The 23,578-nt window shown below is 43.8% G+C and overlaps 1 protein-coding gene across 3 annotated transcripts in view; it reads right to left on the bottom strand.

Annotated features, from left to right (window-relative positions):
- Nucleotides 1–5,462: 5,462 nt before the first annotated feature.
- LOC122926764 overlaps nt 5,463–23,578 on the bottom strand; it is a 79,956-nt gene continuing 61,840 nt past the window's right edge. For 2 of the 3 annotated variants that reach the window (XM_044278239.1, XM_044278240.1), the window contains exons 4-5: nt 8,061–8,806; nt 6,913–7,385 (exon numbers count right to left, since the gene is read on the bottom strand). In XM_044278239.1, the coding sequence (XP_044134174.1) occupies nt 7,313–7,385; nt 8,061–8,806 (819 nt within the window). In that variant the 3' untranslated portion in view covers nt 6,913–7,312. Of the gene's footprint in view, nt 5,555–6,912; nt 7,386–8,060; nt 8,807–23,578 lie in introns of those variants that run through there. The other variant, XR_006387714.1, reaches the window with a different exon arrangement.

The raw sequence follows: 23,578 nt of genomic DNA, 5'->3' as shown, positions 1-23,578 counted from the left end.
GTGCTGGCAATGTTCCGTGCCGTTTAACCCCTTACATGCTATGGCCAGTATCGACAGCTGATGTAGGGTTAACAGAGGTAGCTCCCTCATTCTGTTAACCCCTTACATCAGCTTTTGATACTGGCCGTGGCATGTAAGGGGTTAAACGGCATGGACCACTGCCAGCACCTCTTTCATAGAGCCACTGGTCTGCGATGGCGGAATCCGGATGTTTGCCATGGCAGATGGAGGCCTTACAAGGGCATCCAGGATTGTCATGTAACAAAGCCTGACAGGCCGAATGTCAGTGTAAAACTGACATTACAATAGACGATTACTGTACAACCATCAGATCCACTGGATCTTGCAAGAACCAAGTGAGGCTTGGTAAAAAAAATAATAATAGCTTTTCCCCCATATCTACTAATTTATAATTTGTAAAAAAATAAAAATAAACTACACATAATTGGCATCATCGCATCCGTAATGACCTGATCTCTAAAATAATAATGGTACTTATCCCACATGGCCAACGCAATAAAAAAAAAAAAAAAAAAAAAAAAAAAAAAACTGTGAAAGAATGGCTGTTTTTGTCACTTCACCTGCCCAAAAATTTGTACGGCAGGTGAATTACCAATTTGTAAAGTGGTAATTAACCAGATGGGCCCCTATAAAGCCTTCCTCCAACACACATCCCGTGCAATATTTTTCTGTCCTGCAGACAGGAGGTGGTCTCTTTGAGACCAACATCTCTACTTTTTATATTGCAGCACGGTTCCTCTCGCTGCGTTCTGCACCCCTTCTCCCCTCTATTTACCTTTAGCTATCCCTTCCTGTAACGGACAAGCTCTTAGGTACAGCCAGTGCAGTAAAGGTGTATCCAGCTCCAGGAGAAGCTTCTCTTCTGCTGCACTCTGCGCCCCCTGCTGATCGGAGGGGTGCTGCGCTTAGCCGGCCGCTCTCTGCGTCCTCTCTCTCGGCGGGCAGCAGGGAACTGACAAACTTCCGGTCCGGCTTTGGACCGGAAGTATGCTTTACAGTTATAGTTTTTTCCAGATAGAAAACATTGTTTTCTGTACTTCCACTCCGTTTTGCGACCTAAGAGTCTCTTTCTACATTATTACTCGGATGCAAAAAAAAAAAAAAAAAAAAAAGGGGGGCATATGAATTGGGTTCTTCCCCTCTTGGCTATTTCCGCTGGCTAGATCAGGATGTTGGGGCCAGCGCATGCGCAATAAACGCTCGGATGCCGATAATGGGTAATGCTGTGCGCAGGCGCCGTAATTCGGATGCGCGGCGCAGGTGAGGCATTTCACACTGAAGGGAGGCGGTAATAAGAAGAACCTAGGGCCGGCCTGAGTGTTTAAAGGGGAGGGGTTTCATATGAATAGCGAAGAGAGGCCTGGGGACCGGCCGCTTGAACGCCGCCCCTGGGCACCTTCAGACCTAATTTGAATATTGGATGAAAGTGTTTTTTGAAGGAAATAAGCGACGGACAGCTAAACAGTAAGTAGCATTCACATCTGAGTACTATAATGCTGAGAATGGTGTTAGTGTTCAAAAACGGTCAGTATAGGTGAAAGACTCCTTTTAAGAAGAGGCTATTCTGCCGCATCCGCTTCAGTTGCCGTGACGTCCTCGGAGGTTGCTAATTTTCTCAGGAAGAAGCTCCTGGAAATCCAGACGGATTTAAACTGTGGCATGGCTAGAGCTGATATCAATTCCCAATTCAAGTCTGCCCTCTTAAGTGCGGATTTTTTGAGTGAGGCTGCATCTCAACAGCTGAGGTTGGCTTCCAAGTCTATGGCTCTGTCTGTGGCTAGTAGGAGGCCCCGCTGGCTCAGACCCTGGAAGGCAGACAATGCCTCTAAATACAATCTCTGTGGCCTTCCTTATGAACCAGGGAGACTAATTGGGTCTGAACTAGATAAGATTATGGAGGAACTCTCTGACAAAAAAAGAATGTGTCTCCCTCAACAATCCTCTAGGGGGAGAGGTAGGCAATTTAGGGGATCCAGATCCCAATCCTACTAGAGATCCCGCAGAGGTCAGGGCTCTCATGGGAGAGGATATCCTCGCACCCAGGACCCGAGGGAGAATAAGTCGAGCCTTTGACGCCATCTCTACTCCTCTGGCATATCTTGTACTCGACCTGCTTATTCCCCCCGGCTTGCTCACTCCTGTAGACGGATGTCTCCGTGATTTCCCAAAAATTTGGAAACACATGATTTCAGACTAGTGGGTCCTTCAAGTAATAAGAGAGGGGTACAGAATACGTTTTTCAGCTCCTCCTCCTTCGATATTCGTGAAGACCTTTCTCCTCTCTCCTGTAAAACAGATCCTTCTTTACCTACAAAAACAGGCGCTGGTTGGTTTGAATATTGAAATCAGCTATAATTCACTACCGCACTGGTGTCAGCACTTTGTCCCAGCCACTATTACATGCCGCGCGGCTCCTCTCAGCTCACTCTGATTGACAGGCCTCTCAATCCTAGTGAGACATGCAGGACAGACTTCAGAGTTAAACACCTGATTATGAACATTGCTTCTCATAGTTAGAAGCATTATGATGATAGGTTCGCTTTCAGGAACATTTCTACCTAAAACCTGAAAATGCCCATATATTAGTTCAGAGATATTGGCATTTTATGCAGTTCTAGCAGTCATTTTGCAAAACAGTAGCCTTATTGTCAAATTAACTTCTTAAAAACAGGTTATGCTTCTCTCATCATGTTCAACAATGGTCTGTTTTACCAACATTTACGTTAAAAAATAAAATAAAATCATTAAGTGACAACTAGGGATAAGCGAAATAGACTTCGGATGAAACATCCGAAGTCAATTCGCATAAAACTTTGTTCTAATACTGTACGGAGCAGGAGCTCTGTACAGTATTAGGCCTCTTTCACACAACCATTTTTTTTTTCCCGTTTACGGGCCATTTTTTGCGTTCCGTATCTGGAACCATTCATGTACTCCGTATGCATTCCGTTTTCGTATTTCCGTTCCGTTGAAAGATAGAACATGTCCTATTATTGCCTGCAAATCAAGTTCCGCGGCTCTATTCAAGTCAATGGGTACGCAAAAAAAAAAAAAATTAACACATACGGAAATGTTTCCGTATCCGTTCCGTTTTTGCGGAACCATCTATTGAAAATTTTATGCCCAGCCCAATTTTTTCTATGTAATTACTGTATACTGTATATGCCATACGGAAAAACGGACCAGAAATGGAAACACAACGGAAACAAAATACAGAACAACGGATCCGTGAAAAACGGACTGCAAAACACTGAAAAAGCCATATGGTCATGTGAAAGCGGCCTTAGAATGTATTGGCTCTGATGAGCCGAAGTTATTGCTCCAAGTGGTACCTTGGAACCGAACCAGAGTTCGGGAAATGTTTTTTTACAGTACAAATTGATTTATGAAGTTATTGCGCGAAGTCTCATTGGAGCCAATACATTCTAATACTGTACAGAGCTCCTAGAACGAAGTTTTATGTGAATCGAATTCGGAAGGCGATTCGCTCATCCCTAGTGACAACGAATATGACTGCACTTCCTGTCTCTATACATCTGAAGGCCCTGACATACGGGCAGATTAACGCTAATGAGCGTTTGTATGAAAGCTCATTAGTGATAATCAGCTCATTTAAAGGTGCCGTCGATTACCCGATGAAAGAGCAAAATCGTTGGTGCGGACACCTAAATCACTGTTTGCCGGCAGCAATGAATCTGTATTTGGACGAGCGACGGCATTAGTGATCACTCCTCCCCATACTGTGGAGGAGATCGCTGCATGTAAATGGAGTGTTCTCCACTGATGAGCAACCATCTGCTCCATTGAGCATTTTAAAGACTTAAAGGGAGTCTTTCACCTAATCTGAGCGTTTTAGACCACTCAGATCAGGTTTTAGACTCTTTGACCCTCATTACAATCGTACCTTTCTCTTCTGTGTCCCTCGTCCAGATAATGAAAATAACACTTTTTAAACTTATGCAAATGGTCTTCTAAAGGTGCCCAGGGGTGGAGTTACTGGGCAATGTGCCCAGAAAAACACACCTCCAGCCGGCGGACGTCACGAGCGGCACCAGATGGCGGCGGGCTGGGAACTGGCCACCTGCGCACTGCTCTGCCCATTAGGGGCAGCGGAACAGCTTTTCATGTTGCGCATGCGCCGGCCAACTAAAGACAGCCGGCCGGCGCATGCGCAATATGAAAAGCTGTTCCTCTGCCCTTAATGGGCAGAGCAGTACGCAGGTGCGGGCCAGTTCCCAGCCCGCCGTCCTCTGGTGCCGCTCGTGACGTCCGCCGGCTGGACGAGGGACACAGAAGAGAAAGGTACGATTGTAATGAGGGTCAAAGAATCTATAACCTGATCTGAGCGGTCTAAAACGCTCAGATTAGGTGAAAGACTCCCTTTAAGCTACTAATAGACAAGTATGTGTCCATTCTTGTAAATTCTTTTTAGGATAGATTCACATGGGGCGGAAAATCCGCAAAGCAGATGATATATAGCCAAATCTTATTCACCTGCTGCAGAGATTTTTAAAGCGTCTAACCCCTTAAAGGGACACTGACAGGCCCAATAAGCATATTTAGGTATATATGACAGTACAGGTCTTATAAAGTGTATTAAAATCATCTAAGTACCCCCCCCCCGTCCACCTTATAAATACAGTAAACTGAAGGTTTATAACCTGCTTGAATCATCTTCAATCTTCCCAAGGGGCCGTTTTGAAGCGCCGCCCAGCTCATCAATATTCACTTCGCTGGGCGGCTACTACTGTCCCCGACTTCACAAGATACAATACAATCCTATGGGCATCGGCCTCCGTCTCATCTTCAGCGCATGCGCCCGGGACCCTCACTGGCCGGGATCACATCGCGCATGCGTACAGTCTGCATCTTAGAGGCCGCTTCAGCCTCTGCATTATGCGCATGCGCTTCAGAGCGGGGACAGCAGAAGTCGGCCAGCAAAGTGAATATTGATGAGCTGGGCGGCGCTTCAAAACGGCAGTTGGGGCAAGGCTGGCTGGGCGCAAGTGGAGATGAAACGCCGCCCCTTGGGCAGATTGAAGACAATTCAAGCAGGTTATAAAACTTCAGTTTACTGTATTTATAAGGTGGACAGGGGGGATACTTAGATGATTTTAATACACTTTAAAAGACCTGTACTGACATATATATACCTAAATATGCTTATTGAGCCTGTCAGTGTCCTGTTAAGGACCCTGGGATTTTAAATTTTTGCGTTTTTGTTTTTCACTTCCCGCCTTCCCATAGTCCTAACTTTTTCTATTTCTCCATTCACATAGCCTTATGAGGGCTTATTTTTTGCAGGACAAGTTGTACTTTCTAATGGCTCCATTTACGGTTGCATACCATGTAGTAGGAAGCAGGAAAAATATTCCAAATGGGGTAGAATTGGGGAAAAAACGCAATTCTGATAAAGGTTTTTATTTATTTTACACTGTACACTATGCGGTAAAATTAACCCGTTATCTTCATTCTCCAGGTCAGTACGGTTCCAACGATACCACACTTGTATAATTCTTCTTGCGTTTAAATACTGAAAAAAGAATTAAAACCTTTGAGGGAAAAAAAATTTCCAGAAACATATTTTGACCCCTATAACTTTTTTGTAGCTATGTGTACGGGGCTGTGCTTATTTTTTGCCTATCTGTTCTTTTCAGTGATACCAATTTTAAGTGTGTGCGACTTTTTGATCACTGTTTATTAAAAAATTATTGGGTAGTTTAAGTGACAAAAAATGGCAAATTCGCTATTTTTATATATTTTTTCCAGCTATGCCATCTGCCGTATGCAATTAATATTGTTATATTTTAATAGTATGGGCATTTTCGCACGCGGCGATGCCCATGATGTTTATTCTTTTATTGGTTAAGTATTTTTATTTTAAGGAAAGGGGGGTGATTTGAACTTTTAGTAAATTTTTTAAAATATTTGTAAAAACTTTTTTTTAGTCGCCTTGAGTGACAATAACTGTCAATCATTTGATTGCCCATAGTATTCAGTGATTGCTAAATCGCCATCATTGAAGACAGTTCATTTGCACTATATCAATACAAGGCTGCCACCTAGTTGCCTGTATTGATATATACATCTAATTGACTCTGAAGCCTGCTTGAGGCTTCGGTCAATTAGCGCAAGGTAACAGGTTCCCCAATCTCAGCCGGGGAACACTGTTACCAGACCGGAAGCACGCGACTACCGGTTCCGGTCGGCGCACATGCCGTGGTCACATTTGACCACGGCATCTGAAGGGTAAGATAAATGCGATCAGCCTTACCCACAAAGTGCTGTCACTTCTAAGCAACAAAGCAATTTATTACGGTAAAGGAATTGTTAATATATGCATTGTTTCAGCCATTCTGCAATCTAATATTGGTTTTTATTGTATGATATACAAAATACAAAGCAAAAGAAGAGTTGCAATTTTTGGATTGGAGCCACAGGGCGATCTTGGTGGTGACAGCCATCACTATGTAGAAGTGCACTCAATGAATTGAAAGGGGAAGTAGCACAACTTGCAAGTTTCCACGGCTCCAACCCCTAAATTGCTAAAAAAAATCCTGAAGTATTGTATTTTTTGCAATTCTGGGGTTGCAGCTGCAGAAAGTTTCAAATTGTGCTATGACCCCATTCAATTCAGTGACTGCACTTATACACAGCCAAAATTGATGTGTGGCCCCAGGCTTAAAGGGGTTATCCAAGACTATTAAATGCCCCCCATACGCACAACCCCCCCCCCCCCCCCCCCACAATGAATATACTTACCTGGCTGCCCACGCCGCTCCTGTTCCTCATCACCCTCGATGCTAGGGAGGCTTGTCCCCGCCTGCCATTGGCAGCTTCTTTCCCACCCAAGACCACCTCCCCTCCCCCCCGCCCCCCCTTCCACCCCGACACCGGATGTTTTCATCCACAGCAATGGCAGTACTGGGACCAGAAATGGCGAAGGGAGCAGGGTAAGTATATTCAGTGTGAGGGGCCCCGGACATGTGGGGCGGCACTTAATAGTCTTGGATAACCCCTTTAAAGTAGTATTCTAGACATGCATTAGGGTGGGTTTAAACACAGGCACCACCCCCTACCCCAGGAGTTGTGGTATGGAGAGGTTGAACATACACATACACACACACACACATTTGGAAGTGCCATACAAATCTACAGCAGGTATGGAAACAGCATGATACATAAAACAATACCTAATTTCACATTTACCTATGTACTATACATGTATAAAGATGTGCATCGAATACTCTCTCCATCAATTACAATCTGGTGACGCACTTGTTCGGTTAAATCACCACGCTACATCAACCGTTGTTTCCGATAAGCACTGAGCCAGATGGCTGTCCATATCAAGCTGTGAAAACCTGTTCATGAAAAAAATACATTGTCTTGTTATAAAAAAAAAAAAAAAAAAAAAAAAAATAATTCTTATATCATTAAGGCTACATTCACACGTCAGTATTTTCCTATATCCCGATTTTCGGTCCGTTTTTTGCGGATCCGTTGTTCCTGAAAATGTTTCCGTATGTCATCCGTTTTTTGCGGATCCGCAAAAAAATGGAAACATGTATAAATTTCAATAATCAAATAAAGTTGTTTGGATTTCTTTGAAAAAAATAAATAAAAAAAATAAAAAGAAAAAAAATTTGTTATGTGTTTCCAGGAACGGATTCCGCATAAAACGGATGACATACGGAATGACATCCGAATGTCTTCCGTTTTTTTACGGATCCATTGACTTTGTATTGTATCAGGATCCGAATTTTGCGGAAAAGAATAGGACATGTTTTATATTTAAACGGACATGCGGAGCGGAACGGAACAACGGAAACGGACAGCACACATTGTGCTGTCCGATTTTTTCCAGGACCCATTAAAAAAGAATGGGTCCAGATCTGGTCCTGATCTGTTCCGCAAAAAACGGAACAGATCAGGAAAGAAAAAACGGACGTGTGAATGGACCCTAATGTACAGCGTGTCAGTATAATATTAAATTCTCAAGAACAGCTAAAAATAATAATATTTTATGTTGTACTTACTGCTTTGGAAACTGCAGTAAACATATGGGACATTTGTCCAATGAGCTTGTAGCACCTGCTGATACGCCTGCACTCTCTTTTATCTTACGTCCTCTGCTACTTCCTTCTGATGCATCGGCTGTTATAACATGACTAGGCTGAGGCTTTTCTTCAGTTTCTGGTTCCCCTTTTCCATTGTGGACCTGTATTGTCTTGGTACTTTTCAAAGAAGTTACTGTAGCCCATAAATTAATCTTTGGTTTCTGTGAGGTCTGCTGCTCCTTGGTATGTTTTGTGGAACCCTTTTGTGATGGCTGCAGCTCCTTAGCGTTCCTTGAGGAACCTTTCTGTAATATCTGTGGTTCTTTGACATTCCTTGAAGAACCCTTTAGTAATGTCCGTGGTTTAGTGACATTTTCTGACACGCTTTTTTGTGACGTCTGAGGCAACGAGATATTCTTGGTTGAACCATTGTGTGGTGTGGGTAGGTTCTCTGTATTTCTTTTGGATTCCTCACTACAGACTGGAATCCTCACTTGCTTGATGGGCAACACTGTAGATTTTGTTTGCTGAACGTTTTCTGGAAGTGCTTCTGATAAGGGTGTCTTTATGTGCTCAATATTCTGCTGATTGTCCTCGACCTCTGCTGCACAAGGCTCTTCTGCATTATCAATAGTAAGGGCAGTAGGCAATGGAAACCATTCAAAGTTCATGTCTCCAACTTTAAACACTTCGGTGTCAATCATCTCCTCTTCCTTTCTGCTCATCTAAAGGTAATTTTTAAACATTAAGAAAAATGTAATGGGACACAAAATTCACCAACACAAAAGATATACCACAACTCTACCTGGCCTGCAGGTATGATTGAGAATATTATCAGTATTTCATGGTATAAAAACAAATAGTGTTATAGCATTAATTGCAGATTGACATTTAGAATATGTAATTTCTAAACTAGTGTAGTTAGAGATGAGCAAATCTAAGTTGACAAAGTGGAATTCGATCTGAATTTCAGGAAAAATTCGATTCGCCCCGTAGTCTAATTTCCTCGCTCTTCGTGGTAACGAATTGCATTTTTTTTCCAAAATGGCTGCTGCACGTGTTAAAAAGTGAGAGTAAGAAGCCCGGGAATGAGGGAGCACCCACAATGCCATGCAGATAGCCAATCAGCGGATAGCCAGCCCCTTTGATGTCACAGCCCTATAAAAAGCCTGTTCTCCGCCAGTTTACAGTGAACTTAGTGCAGGGAGAGACGTTGCAGGCACTAAGGACAGTGATTAGAAAAGACTAATAAAAAATAAAGCGATTGAGCAGTTCAGGAAAAGATCATTCATAGTGTATGGAAAGGATAGAGAGGCATCATCTACACTATAGGAAGAGCGGGGTAATAGGATGATTCTATTACACCTTGCTGCACTAATTGGGGTTACAAAGTGATCTTCTACTACAGATTTTAGGTTGTTTGCATTCTTTGATACATCTGTAATTCCAGTAATCCTTGATTCTGTTATTGGGGTAAAACTACGGTCTGATCGTACAGAATTTGGTGCGTTCACAGCGTTTCATATATATGATTCAATCCGTTAATCCTTGAATGTCTAATTGGTGTGACATTGTGGCCTGCTACTACACATTTTAGGTTGCTCAAGTTCTATTATGCATAAATATATCCGTTAATCCCTAATTGGGTAATAGGGCTGAAATTGCGGCCTGCTACTACACAATTTAGGGTGCAAAAGAAAAAAAAAAAAGAAAAAACCTGTTTGCAGAAAAATATATTCTTCACTTAACCTCCGACATAGGGCGTATATCCCGGTACTTAAGGACACAGGGCGTACGTCGTGTGTAGTTTTTATCACCGGACGACTGGCAGTGATCGGAACGGGGTGCCTGTTGAAATCATTCAGCAGGCACCCTGTGACAATGCCTGCCCCCGCTTTGCCGATCGCTACAAACCACAGGTCAATTCAGACCTGCGGTTTGTAGCGCTTATGCAAGTTTCTGATACCCGTTTTAACCCCTTCCATGCCGTGGTCCGTATGGACCGCTGTATGGAAGGGGAGGGAGCTGCCTCTCCCATCGGGGGGCTGCTGTGCCTTTGCAGCCCCCGGACAGGATGGGGTCACAGAGGGAGGGAGCCCCCCTCTCTCCCCTTCCCCGTCTGCTCAGTTGTGGCAGACGGGGAAGGTTCCCATGGCTTCTCAGGCATCCTGCTGTCCATGGTGCTGAACAGATCTGTGCTAAAGGCAGAGATCTGTTCAAAGTGTGAGTGAAATACAGTGCAGTACACTATATAGTGTACTGTACTGTATTATACAGAAATCAGACCCACTGGATCTTCAAGAACAAAGTGGGTCTGGGTAAAAATAAAAAGTTAAAGTGAAAAAAAGTAAAAATTCAAAAAACACATCTATCCCTGATAAAAAAAAAATATTAAAAAGAATTCCCTACACGTTATATATCACCGCATCCGTAACGACCTGATCTATAAAACGGTCATGTTACATTCCCCGCACGGTGAACGCCATGAAAAATAAAAAATAAAAACTATGATGAAATTGAAATTTTGTCCACCTTACTTCCCAAAAAAAGGTAATAAAGTGATCATATGTATGCCAAAATAGTACCACTTCATTCCGCAAAAAATGAGCCCCTACATTAGACAATGGCCCAAAAAAAAAAAAAAAAAACTATGGCTCTCAGGCTATGGAGACACTAAAACAAGTTTTTTTTTGTTTCAAAAATGATATTATTGTGTAAAACCTTTTAAAAAAAAAAAAAAAAGGGACACATTAGGTATTGCCGTGTCTCTAAGAACCTGCTCTTTAAAAATATCACATCATCTAACCCCTCAGGTGAACAACTTAAAAAAAAAAAAAAAAAAAAAATGGTGTAAAAAAAAAAAAGCCATAATTTTGTCACCTTACATCACAAGTGTAATAGCAAGCGATCAAAAAGGTATATGCACCCCAAAATCATACCATTAAAACAGTCATCTCATCCTGCAAAAAATGAGACCGTAACTAAGACAATCGCCCAAAAAAAAAAAAAAAAAAAAAAAAAAAACTATGGCTCTCAGACTATGGAGACACTAAAATTTTTTTTTTTTTTTGTTTCAAAAATGATATTATTGTGTAAAACTTAAATAAATTAAAAAAAAGTAAACATATTAGGTATCTCTGCGTCCGTAACAACCTGCTCTATAAAAATAGCACATGATCTAATCTGTCAGATGAACGTTTTAAATAATAAAAAATAAAAAAACAGTGCCAAAACAGGTATTTTTTGTCAAATTTTGAATTTTAATCCATTTTTTCCCGTAACAAAGCAAGGGTTAACAGCCAAGCAAAACTCAATATTTATTGCCCTGATTCTTTAGTTTACAGAAACACCCATATGTGGTCGTAAATGCTGTACAGGCACACGGCAGGGCACAGAAGGAAAAGAATGCCATATGGATTTTGGAAGGCAGTTTTTGCTGGACTTGTTTTTTGACACCATGTCCCATTTGAAGCCCCCCCTGATGCACCCCTAGAGTAGAAACTCCAAAAAGTGACCCCATTTAAGGAGCTACACCCCTCAAGGTATTCAAAACTGATTTTACTAACTTTGTTATCCCTTTAACTGTTCCACAAGAGTCAATGGCAAATTGAGATGAAATTTCAGAATTTCTATTTTTTGTTACTTTGCTTCACAAAAAGTTTAATATAGAGCAACCAAAAATCATATGTACCCTAAAATAGTACCAAAAAAACTGCCAACTTAACCCGTAGTTTCCAAAATGGGGTCATGTTTTTGCAGTTTCTACTCTAGGGGTGCATCGGGGAGGCTTCAAATGGGACATGGTGTAAATAAACCAGTCCAGCAAAATCTACCTTCCAAAAACCACACGGCGCTCCTTTCCCTCTACGCCCTGACGTGGGGCCGTACAGTGGTGTACGACCACATTTCGGGTGTTTCTGTAAACCGCAGAGTCAAGGCAATAAATATAGAGTTTTGTTTGGCTGTTAACCCTTGCTTTGTTAGTGGACAAAATGGAAAATTTGGCAAAAAAAAGTAAATTCTGAAATTTCATCTCCATTTGCCATAAACTCTTGGGGAACACAAAGGGTTAATGATGTTTGTAAAATCAGTTTAGTTTCTAGAATGAGGTCAGTTTTGCGTTGTTTCTATTATGTAAGCCTCACAAAGTGACTTCAGACTTGAACTGGTCCCTAAAAAGTGGGTTTTTTTAAAATTTCAGAAAATTTTCAAGATTTGCATCTAAACTTCTAAGCCTTGTAACGTCCCCAAAAAATAAAATGGCATTCCCAAAATCATCCAAACATGAAGTAGACATATGGGGAATGTAAACTAATAACTATTTTTGGAGGTATTACTATGTATTATAGAAGTAGAGAAATTGAAACTTTGGTATTTTTTTAATAAATAAAAATTATTTTTTTTAACTCCATTTTACCAGTGTTATGAAGTACAATATGTGACGAAAAAACAATCTCAGAATGGCCTGGATAAGTAAAAGCGTTTTAAAGTTTTAACCACATAAAGTAACACTGGTCAGATTTGCAAAAAATGGCCTGGGCCTTAAGGTGAAATATGGCTGTGTCCTTAAGGGGTTAAAGGGGTTGTCTCACATCAGGAAATGGCCTTTATCGGAGACAAAGTTAGTACAAGGCACTTACTAATGTATTGTGATTGTCCATATTGCCTCCTTTGCTGGCTGGATTCAATTTTCCATCACATTATACACTGCTCGTTTCCAGGGGTACGACCACCCTGAAATCCAGCAGTGGAGGTCATTCTTGCACACTGTAGGAAAAAGTTCTGGCCTATCTGGTGGCTGGGACTGTGGGAGTACGCATAGGCCAGTGCATTTTCCTATAGTGTGCAAGCAAGGCCACTGCTGCTGGATTACAGGGTGGTTGTAACAATGGAAGTGAGCATTGTATAATGTGATGGACAAATGAATCCAGCCAGCAAAGGAGGCAATATGGACAACAACAAAACATTAATAAGTGCCTTGTATTAACTTTCTCAACATCATACATGCCATTTGCTGAAGTGACACAGCCCCTTTAAAGAGCACCTGTCAGCAGATTTGTACCTATGAAACTGGCTGACCTGTTACATGTGCACTTGGCAGCTGAAGGCATCTGTGTTGGTCCTGTGTTCATATTTGCCCATATTGCTGAGAAAAAGGATGTTTTAATATATGCAAATTAGCCTCTAGGTTGCAATTGCAGAGAGAGCTGAGCCCATTGCTACTAGAGGCTTTTTTTGCATATATTAAAACATCATTTTTCTCAGCAATGCAGGCACATATGAACATGGGACCAACACAGATGCCTTCAGCTGCTAAGTGCACATGTAACAGGTCAGCCAGTGTCATAGGGACAAATCTGCTGACAGATGCTCTTTAAAGCACAATTAATGCAGATTATCTGAAATAGACTGTGCAGAATTCATGTCTTATGAAATCGACAGCAGAAAAATGCCTTCATTTATGTAGATGAATGTGAAGGCCTGTCTACGGTCCAAAAACACAAGACTAAGTTAGAGTTCTATCTGACAGCATTATTCAACAGATGGTAACTTTCAATCCTCTAAGTATTCTGTATCCCACCCAACAGAACTGAGGCAGTGCTTTTTACATAAAAGTCCTGTAGCCATAGTAACGGTAAAAATACTTAAGAGACATCACCCGAATTACTGAAGTAAAATGAAATAAAAGGGTGCATTTCCTGACTTAGGGCAACTGCAAAATTCACGTTTGTGCCAATACAGCTGGAGAGCATTAAATGCCATATAAATTGTTATTTAACTACAGAATTTTGGGAAACAGAATTTTTATTTGCAATCTACTGTAGCCAGAGCGGAAAATAATTGACACTGCCAGTTTAAGTAATGCAGGTTATTCAATCAAAAAGCTTCACAATCTGTTCAAGTAATAACTCGGCTCTGAGCATGCTTGTCATCCGCAAAGTAAAAATCTCTGTACAGACGCACTTAATACCTCACTCCAATCTAATCTGATGCCTGTGGATCCCTGTACTGCCAATGACCTGTAACGTACTGCCATTAACTCATGGCCAGCGCTAGGTCTAACAAAGGTGATAATTTATATCCTGAATTTCTTTTTCCACTAGAAACATCAGACTTTTTTTTAAAGATGGATGGACCACTTGTCTGCAGTTTCTATAGGACACACTTCTTATGTTCCCCTGTATTATCAGTGGTACTGGACCTGTCACCGCTCCTGACATGTCTGTTTTGATAGCTTCATGTATTCCCCATGTAACAATAATTCTGAAGCTTTTATTCTTACGGCTCTATGTTGTGCCATTCCTTTATTATTTCTACTAGAAGTTATGGATGAATTGCTAGCAGTTTACAGTAAGGGTACAGAGGGGTGGTAACCAGTTGGGGGAGGGGGGGGGGTGTCCCTGCACAGACTCACTCTATCCAATCAGTGCTGCCTTTTTCAGACTGTGCAGGTACAACACCCCCCCCCCCCAACTGGTTAGCACCCCTGTGTACTCTTACTGCAGACTGCTAGCAATTCTTTCATAACTCTGTGGCGCCAGGGCTGTTAGTACATCCAGTGATATACTCAATTGGCTAACTGTAGATATGGTCCAAAAGACGTTAAATTGGGTAAATGTGAACAAAACACCGGGTCCAGATGGATAACACCCAAGAGTCCTTAAAGAGCTCAGTTCAGTCATTTTTGTTCCCCTGTTTATAATTTTTAAGGATTCTCTAGGGACTGGTACAGTGCCAAGTGATTGGTGCAAGGCAAACATGGTGCCCATATTCAAAAAAGGTACAAGGTCCTCCACAGGTAATTATAGACCAGTTAGTTTAACTTCTGTTGTGGGAAAAAAAATTGAAGGACTCTTAAGGGACTATAAATAATATTATAAGTGATAACCAACATGAGTTTACCAAGGACAGAAGTTATCAGACTAACCCGATTTGTTTTTATGAGGAGATGAGTAGAAGCCTGGACAGAGGGGCGGCTGTGGATGAAGTGTTTCTGGATTTTGCAAAGGCTTTTGATACTGTCCCTCATAGACGCTTAAAAATTAAAGTAAGGTCTATTGGCTTGAAAAGTATAGTTTGTAATTGGATTGAAAACTGTCTGAAGGACCGTGTCCAGAGAGTTGTGGTCAATGATTCCTATTCAGAATGGTCCCAGGTTATAAGTGGTGTACCCCAAGGTTCAGTGCTGGGCCCTCTATTATTTAATGTATTTATTAATGATATTGAGGACGGGATTAATAGCACCATATCTATTTTTGCAGATGACACTAAGCTGTGTAGAACTGTACAGTCTATGGAAGATGTCCACAAACTACAAGCTGACTTGAACACTCTGAGTGATTGGGCATCAACTTGGAAAATGAGGTTCAATGCGGACAAATGTAAAGTTATGCATTTTAGTAGTAATAATCTCTGTGCTTCATATGTCCTAGGTAATGTAGCACTGGGAGAGTCACTTATAGAGAAGGACTTGGGTGTCCTTGTGGATGGTAGATTAAATTACAGCATACAATGTCAATCAGCTGCTTCTAAGGCCACCAGGATATTGTCATGCAATAAACAAGGTATGGACTCGCGGGGTAGGGATGTAATATTACTACTTTACAAAGCGCTGGTGCGGCCTCATCCGGAATATGCAGGTCAGTTCTGGGCACCAGTCCATAGAAAGGATGCACTGCAGCTGGAAGAAGTACAGAGGAGAGCGACTAAACTGATAAGGGGCATGGAGGGTCTTCGTTATGGAGAAAGATTAAAATAATTGAATGTATTTGGTCTTGAGAAGAGACGTCTAAGGGGGGACATGATTAACCTATACAAGTATATAAATGGGCCATACAAAAAATACGGCGAAAAGCTGTTCCATGTAAAATGTGCTCAAAAGACAAGGGGGCACTGCCTCCGACTAAAGAAGAAAAAGTTCAGTCTCCAGAAGCGTCAAAGCTTCTTTACTGTAAAAACTGTGGAATAGACTTGCTCAGGACGTGGTCACAGCAGGAACAGTAGACAGTTTCAAAAAGGGTTTAGATGAATTCTTAAAAGTAAAAAACATTAATGCTTATGAAAACGTGTAGAAATCTGAGTCTCACTTCCTTCTGGGATTCGTGTCTTTACCTATCCCTTGGTTGAACTTGATGGACGTTTATCTTTTTTTCAACCGTATTAACTATGTAACATGGGGAATGCATGAAGCTATTAAAACAGGCATGTCAGGAGTGGTGACAGGTCATATTAAAGGGGTTGTCTCATCATGGACAATGGGGCATATCGCTAGGATATGCCCCCATTGTTTTATAGGCTGGGACCCACACCTATATTGAGAACGGAGCCCCGCAAGGTGGTGGCTGGAGGACTCCGGTCCGGCCACCACCAAGCCGGCTCCCCAAAGAAGTGAATGGGAGCGTACCGCACATGCACAGTGCGCCCTCCTCCACTTGCAGCGCTCCGTTCTCGATATAGCTGCAGACTTGCACCTATAAGACAATGGGGATATATCCTAGCGATATGCCCCCATTGTCCATGATGAGGCAACCCCTTTAAGGTGTACTGTATGAAATAATAGAGGAAGGCAGTGGAATGTAATAAAATTAACTATTTGACATCTGGCATGGTTTAACCCTTTAAAGATATTTAGGGCAGAAGTGGAGTATGGATCAGGTTTAGTAGCTGAGCCTTCCTCATATATGCGGCAGGACCCAGCTGGGTTTTAATATAGCTAACACCCGCCTGCAGTGACAGGGATGAGTCCGATACTGGTCATTTAATCCCTCAGATGCAGCAGTCAATATTAGAAACTGTGGCATCTAAGCAGTTAGACAGAGGGATGGTGTTCCCTCTGTCCTCCGATCAAGTCCCCCTGGTGTAGATTGGTTGTTTTGTCAGCCTGGGGCCTTGTGAAGGAAGGCTCCCTGGACCGCCTGTGTCAAACCTTGACAGGAAGACTGCAACTATGGTATAAACGATCAAACGAATCTCCTAGGGGGAATAAAAATATAAAAAAATAAAAATATAAATAATTGAAATCACTCATTTTATCATTTTACATATGAAAACAAAAGTTATGACTGTCAGAATTTTTTTTAAGTAGTAAAGCATGGCAAAAAAACAAACAAAAAAACATAATATAGTAAATGAAATAATGCAATTAAAATACTTGTCCTGAAAAAAAAACAAGCCGTCATACAGCTTTGTGAACGGAAATGACTTTCGGAAGGTGGGAAGGAAAAAAATGAAGAAAAAGAAAAGTTTATGGCATCAAGGGGTTAAAAATAAATCCATATATCTCACATTTTACTTGCTTTGACTATTTTATGATATGGCTTGTCTTAAAAAAGGAGATTTTTGTATAACTTACCAGTTAAATCTCTTTCTCGCTCTTCCTTGGGGGACACAGACCTTGGGTATAGCTCAGCTCCCTAGGAGGCGTGACACTAAGTAAAACTGTTAAGCCCCTCCTCCATCAGCTATACCCTCAGCCTGGAGATAGAGGCTACCAGTTGCGTGTCCAAGTAGTGAAAGGATAACAACCAATAACGGAAACAACCAGCCAGCAACCCAACGGGGCGCCAGACCATAACCCTGTAACCAAACACAGAAGGGTGGGTGCTGTGTCCCCCAAGGAAGAGCGAGAAAGAGATTTAACTGGTAAGTTATACAAAAATCTCCTTTTCTCGCCCATTTTCCTTGGGGGACACAGACCTTGGGACGTTCAAGAGCAGTCCAAGAAGGGAGGGACCACAAACCCAAGGCGGAACACCACCAGAGCATCAGGAAACCGCTGCCTGCAAAACCAGGCGGCCCAACGCAGCATCCGCTGATGCATGCGTATGCACCCTATAGAACTTTGTGAAAGTGTGCAGAGAGGACCAAGTGGCTGCTTTGCACAACTGTTCAGCCGAGGCCCGATGCCTCTGCGCCCAGGAAGCTCCGACTGCTCTGGTGGAATGAGCAGTGACGCCAAAAGGCGGAGGTCTGCCCTTGGCTCGATAAGCCTCAGACACCGCCAGTTTAATGAAACGGGCAATAGCCACCTTGGAGACCGCCAACCCTTTGCGCGAACCCTCCGGAACCACAAACAGGGAGTCCGTGCGCCGAAAGGACCCGGTGACCTCCAAGTAAATCCTCAACGCCCTGACCACATCCAGACGGTGCAGTTCCCGTTCTCTGGGGTGGGAAGGAGAGGGACAGAGCGACGGAAGGACGATGTCCTCATTGATGTGAAAGGCGGAGACCACCTTTGGCAGGAAAGTCGGGACAGGCCGAAGCACAACCTTATCCTGGTGGAAGATCAGGAAAGGTTCGGAGCAAGAAAGAGCCGCTAACTCCGACACCCGTCGGAGAGACGTGACGGCCACAAGAAAGATGACCTTGCAGGACAGAAGGCGAAGGGAGACCTCCCGTAAAGGCTCGAAGGGGGCTGATTGGAGCGCCGAGAGCACCACTCCAGCGCTTGAAATGTCTCCTGTGAAGGAGAACGTAGCTCCGCCCCCAAAATGACGCGCGGAAGCCCCGCCCCCTGCCGGGACCGCTAAGCCCCGCCCCCCGTTCTCGGCGGGAAGGGGGAGAGAGAGAAGAGAAAAATTGAGTCAGCCCCGATGAGGGGGAGGGGGGGGGAGAAAGATAGCAGCGTGGGGGGGAAAGCGTGGGGGTGCTGAGGATGCTGCTGTGCTGCATTGTCCTGCAGATGAGCGCTCAGAATGAGCGACCACGGGTGCCCCCCTTACCCAGAGGGGTAGATGCTGCAGATAGGGACGGGGTATGGGCTGGAATAGCCATCTCACCGTGCGACGTCTTCACCCTCAGTCCTTTCCAGCAGGGTCGCCCCTTCAGCCACTGGCACCGCAGTGGCAGGAAGCTGGAAGAGGGGCTTGGCGTGCGGGCGACCCCCTAGCTGGCGGGATGTAGGGGAGCCATTGCTGCCCAGATCCTCCTATTGCTTCTGTGGGGGAGGCAGCAGTGCAGATAAGTTGGCACTGGCGCAGCTCAACCCCGGGAGAGCAGAGAGGTCAAATGCGTCTCTGGTATCCCTAGGAAAAAATAAAATAACAAAATTAGAAGAAAAAGTAAAAATAACAAGGAGAAAACAGCCCTGCAGTAGCAGGGAGTGTCTTGCCTCCTTGGACACTAAGCTAAAACTGGTAGCCTCTATCTCCAGGCTGAGGGTATAGCTGATGGAGGAGGGGCTTAACAGTTTTACTTAGTGTCACGCCTCCTAGGGAGCTGAGCTATACCCAAGGTCTGTGTCCCCCAAGGAAAATGGGCGAGAAAAAAAAACTTCACATAGCAACCTTACTGTCAGACCTGTCAAGAGACTGGGATCATACATGGGCAATGTCCAGGTCAGTACATCTTAAGATCTCAATTAAAGTAAATATGAGAGGTAACCTAACTCCTGGCAGAAATATCTGACCCTGAGGCATAACCACCATTGGCCCTGTCCTCATTCTGGTTCTTGTGTTCATGCTAGGCAGCCATGCCTGAATATAATTATTTTATGGGAAAAAAGCAGAAGATCTTACTAAAATCATGAAGTGGTTATCCAGGTACCACAAAATAAAAATAGGCTGGATACAGAGATAGCTACTTGTACTCCTAAAATGCATAATTTAGAGTTATTTACAGCTGCTATATGTATCGTTAAAAAACTGCTTAAAACTACGGTGGTTTGAGCTGACAGGAGAGTGGAGAAACATTGCAGCAGCCCTGATTTATCCCCTCCAGCCACAAAAAGCCCTAAAACCTATCTTCTCCCCTACAGCTCCCTGAATCTAAGGGGAGAAATGTTCAGATTGCGGTGGAACAAGCCTTGGGCTTAAAGGAGTTATCCAATAGTTCAAATACCCCCCACAATGCCTGCGATGCTAGAGATGCTGGTCACCGTCGCGGCCTGCTATTGGCTGCTCCCCCCCGCCGGTTGTTTTGATCCATGCGACGGGAAGATTCAGCGGTGGAGGGACACTGGTGCCAGCGACCAGGTAAGTATCATCTATAGGAGGGGCCCAGACATTGTGGGGGGTATTTGTACTATTGGATAACCCCTTAAGGCCCAAAGGTTTTTTGTTTGTTTTTTGCATTTCTGTTTTGCGTTCCCCGCCTTCCCAGAGCCATAACTTTATAGCCATATGAGTTTTTTTGTTTTTTTGCGGGACAAATTGTACTTTCCAATGCCACCATTATATTGCATATGATGTAGTAGGAAGCAGAAAAAAAACTGGGGTGAAATTGCAAAAAAAAAAAAAAAAGTTACTTTTTAAAAAAAAAAAATGACGTTTGATGTGTGATAAAAATGACCGTTACCTTTATTCTACAGGTCAGTACGAATCCAGCTATATGTTATAAGTATAGTTTTTCTTGCGTTTTGATGGGGGGGGGAATCAGTTTTATTTTTTTTGTTGCCATATTTTGACCCCTATAACTTTTTTGTAATTAAGTGTACGGAGCTGTATGGGGACTAATGTTTTGCAGGGCGATCTGAACTTTTCATTGATACCATTTTGGGGTGTGTATGACTTTTTGATCACTTTTTTAATATAATTTTTTGCAGAAAATGAAGCGACCAAAAACGGCGAATCGGCCATTTGGACGCTTTTTTCCGTTTTGCTGTTTGCCATATGGGGAATATATTTTTATATTATGGGCGTTTTTGCACATCAGGACACCCATGATGTGTATATTTTTTAGTTCTTTTATTTTGGGAAAAGGGGGGTAAATCGAATTTTTTTAGGAACCTTTTCATTTTTACACTTTTTTTTTTATAGTTCCCATAGGGAACTATAACATGTAATCATTAGATTGCTATTATCATAGACTCCAATGCACATGCATTGGAATCTATGACGATTTTACTAGTTTCCTATGGAGCCCTATTACAGTCAAGGGCTCCATAGGAAATACTATGCAGCAGACTACTGTCATTCATAAAGACAGGGACTGCTGCACACAAGCTCCGGCTCCTCCGATCGCTACACACGGGGGAGCCGGGGCACAATCAAATGTGCGCACTTTCGGTTTCAGCGTGCTCAGATGCCGTGGTCAGGATTGACCACAGCATCTGAGGGGTTAAATGTCCGCGATCGGCATTACTGCCGATTGCGGACATGAGCCGAGGGTGTCTGCTTGAAGAAGCAGGCAGCCACCCGCGGCTATGGTGCCCGCATCGGGCCCCATCTTTAAACACCCGCCCAGCGCTGTACATGTACACCGCTGGGCGTGAAGGGGTTGATTATATTTTTACTCTGGCACTCCCTAGAGGCCTGCTGTGTACACACTGGGCACATCAGAGACCCACCTTACATGGGTAGGGGCCCATCGATATACTACAGACCAGGGGTGTACAGTTGTGTTCAAAATAATAGTAGTCAGACATCACTAATTGAATGGGGCATGTTCAAAATAATAGCAGTGTGGAGTTCAATGAGTGAGGTCATTCATTATTTGAAAAACAGGTGGCAATTATTTCCCTTATTTAAGGAAGGAAGGCAGCAAATATTGTACGTGCTGGTTACATTTTTCTGTGGAATTCAGAGGAAAATGGGTCGTTCCAGACATTGTTCAGAAAAACAGCGTACCTTCATAAAATAATTGATTGGAGAGGGGAAAACATATGAAGAAGTGCAGAAAATGATAGGCTTCTCAGCTCAAATGCTCGCAAATGCTTTAAAATGGCAACCAAAACCTGAAAGATGTGGAAGAAAGCTAAAAACTACCTTTCGAATGGATAGAAGAATAGCCAAAATGGCAAGGACTCAGCCAACAATTAGCTCCAGGAAGATCAAAGAAGGTCTAAAGTTACCTGTGAGTACTGTTACAATTAGAAGACACCTATGTGAAGACAAGCTATCTGCAAGAAGCCCCCACAAAGTCCCACTGTTGAAAAAAAAAGACATGTGCTGAAGAGCACATTGACTGGCCTATAGAGACATTTTGTGGACTGATGAAAACGAGATTTTTGTATAACTTACCAGTAAAATCTCTTTCTCGCTCTTTCCTTGGGGGACACAGCACCCACCCATTCTTTGTTTTTCTCTACGCGGTTTCCGAGTTGTTTTACCCGTTGGGTAGTTGGCTTGTTGGTTCCACTTTTGGACTTTGCCTTTTTTCACTACTTGGACACGCAACTGGCAGCCTCTCTCTCCAGGCTGAGGGTATAGCTGTGGAGGTGGGGCGCAACAGTTTTCACTTAGTGTCACGCCTCCTATGGAGATGAGCTATACCCAAGGTCTTCTGTGTCCCCCAAGGAAAGAGCGAGAAAGAGATTTTACTGGTAAGTTATACAAAAATCTCGTTTTCTCGCCCAGTTTCCTTGGGGGACACAGAAGACCTTGGGACGTTCAAAAGCAGTCCAAAAGGGGGAGGAACCACAGCACCAAGGCGAAGCACCCGAAGGCATCAAGAAACCGCCGCCCGCAGACCAGGCGGCCCAAGGCAGCATCTGCCGAAGCCAGAGTATGCACCCTGTAGAACGCTGTAAGGAAGACCAGTGACCGCCTCGCACAGACGCATGGCCGAAGCCAAATGCCTCCGGCCCAGGAGGCACCGACCACTCTGGTGAAATGAACGGCGACACCAAAAGCAGAACCCTGCCCTTGGCGCGGTAACCACAGCAATAACCACTGTGAGAAAGCGGAGGAAAGCCACCCCGGAGGCCGCCAACCCTTTGCGCGGACCTCCTGGAAAACCAAGAGACCGAACGTCGACAAGAGTCGGAGATCTCCAAATAAAAAACCGCAAGGCCCAAACAACTCCCAAATCGGTGAAGTGTCCGTTCCCGGGGGTGGGAAGGGGAGGACGAAAGCCTCGTTAAAATGAAAGACAAACACCACCTTCAGAAGGAAGGAAGAGACGGGATGGAGAACAGCCCTGTCCTGAGGAAAGAGAAGGCTCGGAACAAGAAGGGCCGCCACCCAGGCACCCGTCAGAGACACGACGGCTACGGAAACACAACCGTACAGGACAGAAGGAGTAGAGAGAACTTCTGTAACGGCTCCAAGGGAAAGATTGGAGTGCCAAGAGCCCGGTATGCAATGCCCAGGGCGGTACCCAAGGGCAGTACAAGAGAACCCCAAAGCCGCTCCACGGAAGAGGGTCCTGACAGGCCCAGAGGGCCGGGGAACGCTGAAAGGGGAAGGACAGCGCTGACACTTGACACTTCAAGCAACAGAGTCCCAGTCCCAGACCTAGGTCGGACTGGAGAAAGACAGAACCATGGAGAGAGAAAGGCAGAGTGGGGGAACGCCCAGCTTCCCACAGAACCCCCGGTAAAACCCCTAAGTCCTACAACAGATCCTGGACAAAACACGGCCAGGAGCGAACACTAGCGAGCCCGCTAGAGTCGCCTGGGCAAGCGGGTGAAAACCCAATGCGAACAGGCGCAGACCAGTAACACGGGCAGAACGGTCGGCAAAACTGGTCCCGTCGGCCCCCGAGCAACGGTGTCCTGTAACCACCCGGAGTGGGGGAGCAGAAGGACAGACGGAAAGGAACCGAAGGGTCCGCCCAGC

The sequence above is a fragment of the Bufo gargarizans genome, chromosome 2 (genome assembly GCF_014858855.1).
Source record: "Bufo gargarizans isolate SCDJY-AF-19 chromosome 2, ASM1485885v1, whole genome shotgun sequence".
Lineage (NCBI taxonomy): Eukaryota > Metazoa > Chordata > Amphibia > Anura > Bufonidae > Bufo > Bufo gargarizans.
Note: the sequence above shows the minus strand (reverse complement) of the source record. Positions and strands in the feature narration are given on the sequence as shown.